The 8,777-nt window shown below is 49.3% G+C and overlaps 1 protein-coding gene across 5 annotated transcripts; it reads left to right on the top strand.

Annotated features, from left to right (window-relative positions):
* The first annotated feature begins 348 nt into the window (after positions 1-348).
* Positions 349-7,615, top strand: LOC111858361 (E3 ubiquitin-protein ligase MARCHF7-like). Of its 5 annotated transcripts, none has more exons than XM_072700544.1 (11): positions 349-450; positions 1,688-1,854; positions 3,111-3,251; positions 3,426-3,576; positions 3,783-3,917; positions 4,655-5,672; positions 5,814-5,980; positions 6,076-6,179; positions 6,278-6,379; positions 6,524-6,572; positions 6,973-7,615. In XM_072700544.1, exons 2-11 carry the CDS (start codon positions 1,690-1,692, stop codon positions 7,065-7,067), a joined length of 2,127 nt encoding a protein of 708 aa, XP_072556645.1. In that variant the 5' UTR covers positions 349-450; positions 1,688-1,689; the 3' UTR covers positions 7,068-7,615. The 5 variants fall into 5 exon arrangements, with proteins under 5 accessions (XP_072556645.1, XP_023695863.1, XP_023695864.1 ...); XM_023840095.2 differs by having other exon boundaries at positions 6,278-6,424; XM_023840096.2 differs by having other exon boundaries at positions 3,111-3,278.
* The last annotated feature ends 1,162 nt before the right edge of the window (positions 7,616-8,777 follow it).

Here is an 8,777-nt window from a genome sequence, read left to right as displayed (position 1 = left end):
ATTTCCTAAAAATTGCCATTCTGATTTCTCTGTGTCCTGTGGCTGCATTGCTACTTTCAGTCAGTAATGGTAAGGAAAAAAAATTAGTTCGCGTGATTATTTGCTTACGCAAAGGATTTCTTTTTCCTGTTCAAGAATGTATAATAATGACATGCATGGTGTGTTATTTACAATCATCTTAATGAGCAGCCATTGCTGTTGTTGTTGTTGTCTTTACATTTTTCTTGCGCTGAGGGGTGCTGATCGTGAGACACTGATGTATCAGGCCATGAACCATGCTACCACCCCAGGGGAGGGACGTCTGGCCTAAAAGACTGATGTTCATTGGCTGTAAGAGACAGCGGTCAAATTAGATGGGCGGGGCATGCTTACCACGTGACACCCTCTATATCAACACATCGGCGCCATTTTTCTAATGGTGAGAGAACCGAAGCTAGGGGGAAGCTGGAGGTGAGTCTCGGTCTTCGCCTGGGAAGCGCTGTCAAAGGTCTTAAAACGCTGACTCATAAGAGCACGAACGCAGGCTTCGGATAAGAGCATCCTGATGCCGAATGTCTTCCTTTCCTGGCCCTCTCTCTGCTTCGCGTCCGGCGAATGGGGCCTACGCGGGGCTGAAGGCAGCCCGGCTTGAAAGCCCGCATAGGCGCCGAGCGGCTGCGGCGCTCCGAGGACCCGGGCTCTCTACCGTCCCCGTTTCCGATAATCACAAGCCTGCAGGTTAATCCGTGAGGGGAAACGGCGCCGTCAGTTTGACCGCTGCCTTGAACGCGTCTGTAATTTGGCTGTTTGCTTGACTTGATGGTAATCGGCCGGTAAATTACGGCTATCGTATTAATATTTTTGCTAAAATAAATGCACCAAATGGACATTTGGGCATTTTCTCCTTTTATAAAAATAAAATTTTAGGCCGCCGGATGTACTGTACGCGCACGTTAGTGAAAGCATACCGTTATTGTACTCATTTCCACCTTCTGGCTGGTATATAAATAGTCACAGCTATGTATGTTGCTGTGCTCCACTTAAGTGTTCGACTAGCTAATGTCACGGACTGCTAGTTAATGTTTGCCCTTGCTGATATGTAATCCTCCCTCTGTTAACGGTTCAGATGACAGACGCTTCGACCTCTTTAATGGAGGTGATGTTTGTATTAAAGAGGGAAAGGGCGTTTGGTGTCGTGCGCATTTGCTTTTCAAGCCTGGGTGAGTTTACAGCTGCCGTCTTCATGCTGGTGTTACCGGAGCACGGCGTGGCCTTGTCGCCTTGACTTACACCCCACCCTTCATAATGTCATTGCTCCTGGTTGATGTTGCCCTAAGCTGGCGATGTTCTGATTGACCCCCGCGGGGTTTGCTGTGCTGTTCTGGTATAAATCAAGGAGGTGACAGTGTTTGTGGGCACTGCTAAATGTGGGAGTGTAATGGAGTCGAACTTGTTGGCTGGCGCAATACTTTGCGTCTTGTCATAATCCAGGGGCCTCTCACTCCGGTCCTGGAGAGTTACTGGCTTCTGATGAGCCGCACCTGTTCTCGGGTAAATACCAGATTACCCCCGTTATAAGTTCTGGTCTGGTTAGTATTTTTTTTTCTGGACATGAAAGAAACTATTAAAGGAATTTTAGTATTTTTAGCAAATGCCTCTGATATGTTTAGTCTTTGTTTTCATTCCTGGTCACTTCTCGCCCACTCAGGAATGGATTCAAGACCCTTTAGGCTTACATTTACACCACCCGGAGCGACTTCCCTGTCCCCCTCATCCACTCGCCTGGGAACCAGCCGTCTGCACAGCAGAGGTCGAACTCTCGCCAGTGATGGGTATACTAGGGCCTCGTCTATCAAGCTGGATTCCGATCTTGAGGTATTGAAGGAAAAGGGGGTTGACCCCCCACCCCCCATTTCCTTCATGACTGTGAACATGCAGGAGAAGGTTCTGTATTACAGTGGTACATGAGTTCACTTGTTTTTGCAATTGTTTAACGATCCTGCACCTGGGGGCACCGAATTCGGTGTATCATTGGAATTCCCTGTCCGACTTGCATGAATATGCATGTTTTTCAGTTCTCTGATAGCTAAAGATGATGATTTAACTACATTTGCCTAACTATATTGGCATATTGCCAATGTGCTTGCACTGGGTGTACATGTGTCCACTGATCTGTCAGAGGATCAGAACAGGGCCATTGATAGGAGTTCCGGTACCACAGTGTTCTTGATGTGGTTTTTACATCCTGTTAGAAGTAAACTGGCTAAGCAAGAGACAATGTGATTTAATCCAACAGAGACTGAAATTCTCTAATTATGGATTGTACTTTCATGGGAGGAGAACCAATCTTGTGTAGCGTCATCTCCTCTGGGGATTAAGCTCCCACCTCGTCTTCTGCAGCGAGGTTGTTTAGTAACCCTGTTGGTCGGCCTCGGAGCAGGAACCTTTTCGAATCCAGGTATTCAGGTTACTGCAGCTATATTAGCCCGTCTTTTTATAGCTGAGCCCAGCTCTGTCGCCGTGCACATTTCTGCCTGCCTGTCAGGAGCTGATTGCGAGGATTGGGTTACAGGGCTGTTTTTCTCAATGCCTCACTGAGGGCAATGCGAGCCAGAGACAGCATTGCGACAGATCGAGGCTTTTGGACACACGAGGCGCTGTGGGGGTGTAACGGACTCATCGGGAGAAAAACGCCCCCTCTGTTTAGGAGGCTTTTGTAACGTGGTTTCTGGAGCTAGTTTGCAGCCTGAGCTTCTGTGTAAGCATTAAGGGCTTTGAAGCGGGTCATCTTCTGGATTCCAGATGCTGTTACTGTTAAAGATTAAGGGTGGAGATGGTGCAGCTTATCTTCAAAATGGTTTCAGTTTGTGCGCTTTTTGAGGAACAGCACCCCTGAGGATAATTCGCCAACGTGGTTTGAATCGGTTAAAGCTGCAGTCACAGCAGGAGTTGTCTCTGAATAAACCCCGGCTGCTGGTGGATGGAGGACACCAGCTAAGTTTACGGTTGGTTAATTGATCCACACTGTTATACACCTGTGTTTTCCTGGGGTGATCCTGGTCAAGTTTACTGGAAGGTAGCCACCTTCCCGGAGCTGGGTGTGATCTCATGTACTACCCTTTGGGACACAGGGTTCCAGGTTCAGCTCCTCTAGAGAATATGGGATCTCCGACAGCCGCCGCTCCAGCTGGAAGGTGTCCTCTGCCTTGACAGCAGTCACGTCATGTGATCGCCCGTGGGCCGACTCCCCGGTGGGGAGCAGGAGCAGACTGGTAGGGCAGTCCCCAACAATCTGTCCAGTTGAGTCTCTGCTTAAAACAGGGATAATTACCTTGCATTTGGTCGAATGATCAAAATGATTGAAATTTATTTTCTCAAAACTTCGAAGCTGTACTGCTCAGTATCTGCGCCAGAACTCTGGGAAAATCAGTGGTGTTAATTTATAGGGTGGTTCTGAGCCACTGGGGACCTGTTCCGGCTTCCTGAACGGAACCCAGGACAGCGATATGAAAAGAGCCAAGATCTCCTATTGCAGCAGAACGCCGTTCTCCAGAGAGCCATGCTCACCCGTGCTGAGTGGAGCCTACTGCAACCCGGGTATGGGCTGATCTCGGTGGGGGGGTGCCCTGTCATGTAGTGCTCATTTAACATGTGTGTGGTAATATGTATGTTATTGGGGGCAAGAGAATTTTGTTTTGTTTTTAACCTGGGGGTGGAGATGTTTGGTCAATGAGTAACTTTGTTTTTAACTTTTATTTTTCTTTAATGTACGTGGGAATAACCAATATGACCCCTCTGTTTAGATCCGTCATGGCAGGTCCGCAGCACCCGCTCCCGATCCTCATCCTCGTCTCCCTCCGAGGGCGGGTGGTCCCGTCGGGAGCACGATGGTCTCTCCATGCAGGCCCCCAGGGCGGCTGGCCTGGCATCCTCGCTGTGTGCGTATACACGCCCCAAGTGTATTTGCTTGCTTGTTGTTCTGATAAAATGCATTGTTCCTTTTGGTTCGGCTGAATGGAATGATCCGGATGGGAATACGGTAGTTGCCCCCGTTAGTAGCTCTCATGCCGGGCTCATTCGGTATCGACTTCTGACTCAGCATCTGGCTCAGCGTTTCAGTGACCTTTCGCCTTCACTTTGTGGTTGCGGCGATAAATGCATGGCGGAGAATGCGTGCGCTGTTATTGCGAGCTCCCCCCGTGTGTTGAATGCGCAATGGGACGTAAACGGCTCTACTCGATAACCGTGTAAAACTAGACATGGTTACTGGGCCTGATCTCTCAAGTTACCATGACGGCATGAACCGATCAGCTGTCAGGGTGATGAGTTGGCATAATTTCTAAGGTGTTTTTGATCTTGGTTTTAGTACATGGTGTTCTGCAGGAGTGAGATGGAGGGACATCTGTACTGCTTGGTGTATTGGACACTTTGTGATGCATTACATAAAAAGGATTCTTCACAAAGTCAGATTAAGATGCTTTGTTCTATACAATGGTGTAATACTACAGTTTTGTGTGTTAAAGTTGCTTCAGCCTGTGGAGGATTTTTTGGACCACAGATGGGGATATTTGCTGTAACGGCACACTAACTATATATATATAGTGCCGGTAGTCTGAAAATGTGTGTGGGTGATGTTATGTAATGTTTCCTCCCCCCATGTTTGGTTGCCATGCAGATCCTGAGCGTGCGGTGTCATCTTACGCACAAGGAGCCCGGCCAAAAGAGAGCTTCACCTCGGGTCAGGCCAGTGCCACGACCCGGCGCCGGACCGGCCACTATGAACCGTCCCCGCTGTCCCGTGACCCATGCAGACCTGCCACCCCTTGGGCCGGACCATCCCGCTCCCGTTCCTGGTACACCAGCTCAGCGGGGTCGTCAGAGACTACTGGCAGCAGCACCAGTGCCCCCCGCAGGCAAGCAGCCGACAGCGGGAGTCCCGAGGGGCGATGTGCCACCAGGCAGCTGCTCTCCCGTCTGGCCAGCAGCATGTCCTCCACGCTGTTCTCCCGGAGGCCCAGTCAGGACTCCAGCAGCTCTGACTCTGCATCTTGCTCCTTCGACTCCTTGGAGGACTCTGCCGATGCCCAGCGAGAGGAGAGCTCCCCAACCAGCGCCAGCAGTAGCAGAAATAGCAGCACCGATTCTTCCCAAGGCCTGCCTTTCCTTCGCCGTCGCCATCACGCGGTGCGGGAAACGCACGCCGCCGAGGCCGACCCAGAGCCTCCAAGGGCGGGAACCTCCTGGCTATCGTCTTCCCTGAGGAGCCGTTGCACCCCTCTGTTTTCCTGCAGGAGGCGGGAGGGCCTCCAGGAAGATGAGGCACGACAGCCGTATCGGAGCTCCCCTTTCCCTTTGCGGAGACGGGCTTCTCCGGAAACCAAAGCCACCGATCAGGAAGAGGGAGAGGATGACGAGGAGGAACCTGAAAGCGCTGGAGTAGTGGGGTCACCAGGGGCCACGGGGGCCTCAAACACCACTGTGCCGTGTCCTCCGCACGCAGGCAGAGCCCGTCGGATGGCCGGGGTCACACCCAACTCTCTGTTCCACGTCTCTGTGTCGCCCTCTCTGGAGAGCTCACTGCCTGACAACGTGATGATCACAGTGGACATCATGGCTACTGGGAGAAGTGGCCCTGAGATGGAGAAGCCTTCCTCTTCACGGGATCCTGAGAAGCTCCGGAAAATAAAGGAAAGGTAAACCGGGGAGGGAAGCTTAGCACCCACGCGACGGGGAGGAAATTGATTTCAGTCTTTGTGTGACTGGAGCAGGGGAAAAATACCGTAAGTTTTTGGTATGATCAGCCATACTGAATTCCTGCCCCCTGCCCCCGTCAGCCTGTTGCTGGAGGAGTCTGATGAGGAGGGTGACCTTTGCCGAATCTGTCAGATGGCGGAGGAGTCACCCTCCAACCCACTGATCGCGCCGTGCCGGTGCACTGGGAGCCTGCAGTATGTTCACCAGGACTGCATGAAGAAGTGGCTGAGCTCCAAGATCAGCTCAGGTAAGGGCTGTGCTGGTGCACCAGTGCAATCACGCGGACGTGGGTCCGGCCCTATCCGTTCACCGTTAATGTGAGACTGTAACTGCGACTCCCAGGTTCTGCCCTGGACACCATCACCACGTGTGAGCTGTGCAAGGAGAAGCTACAGCTCAACATCGACAATTTTGACATCAATGAGCTGTACAGGATGCGTGAGAGGGTAAGGAGTGGGTAGGGGGAGGAGGACTACCCCAAATAAATGAAGCCATGGATGGACCCCTGAGGAACCTCACTGCTATCTCTGTTTCTGCCCCACAGTCAGAGAATGAGTTCATAAGCTGCGGCCTCTACCTGGTGGTCCTACTGCACCTGTGTGAGCAGCGTTTCTCGGATGTACTGGGAGCGGCCAATGATGCCGGGGTGAGAGATTGGGAGCTGTGCCGCGTTCGGGCCTACACCTCTCATGTGAGGGATTTACACGTGTAAATAAGGTTTTCACTGCTTAACGTCTGATTAGTGAGTGTGCGAAGGAATGCGGCTGAAAACTCTCTCCCTCTCGCCCAGTTTTTCAACATGGCGAGAACTCTTCATGAGTACATGGACGAGCTCGAAAGTATGTTGAATCTCCTTTGGGTGGTCTTTATGTGGTCGTAAGTGTGTGTCACAGCCTGGGTGGTCTGCATCCGGGTGTCCATCGATCATGCGTGTCAAGGGCCCCGTAAGGTTACAGATCGGGTTCACAGACACTGAACTAAATGCGATAGGGGCTTTTTTAGTCTTGAAGGCACACAATCCGTAAGTACCGCAGGTTACTGAAATGCTAAGAGAACCTTTATTTTGCCTCTTAAGTGTGCAGGAAACTAGGCCATGCAGGTCGGAAGTCGTAATAAAAACGGCTTCTTATCTTATCATGGTCAGTGTCATTTGACTTGCCTGATCTCAACCTATTTCACAAATTAGGTTTGCTCGTTTGGTCGTGCGGGGTGGATATCCTAACCTGACCCCCCCCCCAGGCTCGAACGGAGACTCTGAAGAAGAGGTGCCAGACCGCAGGCCTGCTATTCACTTCTGCGACTTGGATGACGACGATGATGAAGAAGATTATTGAAAAGCCCTCTGACCTTTTGAGTTTTCCGGCAAATTTTTCAGTGCTGATGTGCTTTCTTTTCTTTTCTTATGTATAGCTTGGCAGAAGCAAGCCTGCGGCATTGAACTCTTGACTTGTTTTCCTGTAGGGGTTCTATCGCTGATTTAAATGTGATTAGGTTGTTTCCCCCACCCCCATTGATTGTGTGAGGTCTGTTCATATGAATGATAGACTGATTGACCACTAGTTCTGGTGTAAAGCTACCGTGTCATTGTCTTGCCCCAAAGGTGACTTTCACCAGTTTTCATTCACCTTCCCTTGTCAAATTAAGGTAAAAAATGAAAGATGGGTTCTTTACTTATTGTGTGTTGCTTTAATTACCTGAATTGTGGGTGGGGGGGGAGAGATCTGGGGGAAAAAAGCAATTTTTCACCACTGAATTATAGTGATGCTGTTTGTCAACCTTTTGCCTGCTCTTTAGGTTGGGGTATAAAATGTCATTTCCTTGGTGAAGCTGGTTGTTCATGTTTTAATAATTAAAATTTAATAAATAAAAATCTGATGTACAATATGTCAATTGCTGGTTAAAGAAACGGCAGACGTAGCCTGCCTTATATTCCTTTTTGCCTGTAGGGACATCTGGCCCCAAATCTGGTCAGAAAATAGAATTCTTTTATTTCATCCACAGTGGACTGTTTTTTTTTTTTTTTTTTTTGGGACGGCTCCAATATAGCAGTACAAAGCACTTAAAACCAGACCTATTCTAGGGGAATTTGAGGCAAGACTTAAACCTTAACACCCCTTTTATGCCTTGTCCACACATACACGGGTATATTTTAAAACTGTTTTTCCTCCTCCGTTTAAAAAAAAAAAAATCCCAGTCCACACGAACATTGTCTTCTAAAATACTTCTGTCCACATGAAACTGCTAAAATGCACTGTAATGAGCATGCCAAACCAACAGGTGGCATTATAACTCTAACCGCACTGCCCTGTTAGCCAATCAGAAGCCTAATTGCCAGTCCTGTTAAGTTGAAAACCATGGAACACATTCCGACACCTGTGTTGATCAATATTTACACTTATGTAAGTCGCTCTGGCTAAGGGCATCTGCCAAATGCTGTAAATGTAAATATAATGCGAGAGTGACTCAACATTTATCTGTACACATGTCAGAAGTCCTGTCAGCAAAGTTAGCTCAAGCACTATTTCGTGTCCGCCATTGCTCAAGCTTGCCTAATGTATACAGCAAACAGCGTGCGCTCTGACGTCAAAGTGGACAACGGCGCACAATCTGACGTTTCGAGCCAAAAACTCGGTTTTCCCTGTCTACATGTCGACGCTGAAAACGGAGTTTCTAAAAATCTTCACCCTGGATGGAGTTTTGCAAAATCTACGTTTTCAGTGACCTGAGACGCCGTTTACGTGTGGACAAAAGCCCAAGACGTATAGAAAAAGGTACGTTTTAAAATATACCCGTGTACGTGTGGACAAAGCATTAGTCAATGTTTAGTTCAGGGGTAGCCAATCTTATCCGCAAAGGGCCGGTGTTTATGCAGGTTTTTGGGATACCCTGTAGGTCAGCTGTTCAAACCCAGGTGGGAGGACTCTTTCAGCCAATCAGTCCTCTAATTAGTAATCTAATTAGGGCGTTGCAGCAAAAACCCGCATACACACCGGCCCATTGCGGATAACATTGGCTACCCCTGATTTAGTTGAACTAGGACAGTT

This window comes from Paramormyrops kingsleyae, chromosome 16 (assembly GCF_048594095.1).
Source record: "Paramormyrops kingsleyae isolate MSU_618 chromosome 16, PKINGS_0.4, whole genome shotgun sequence".
Classification (NCBI taxonomy): domain Eukaryota; kingdom Metazoa; phylum Chordata; class Actinopteri; order Osteoglossiformes; family Mormyridae; genus Paramormyrops; species Paramormyrops kingsleyae.
Note: the sequence above shows the minus strand (reverse complement) of the source record. Positions and strands in the feature narration are given on the sequence as shown.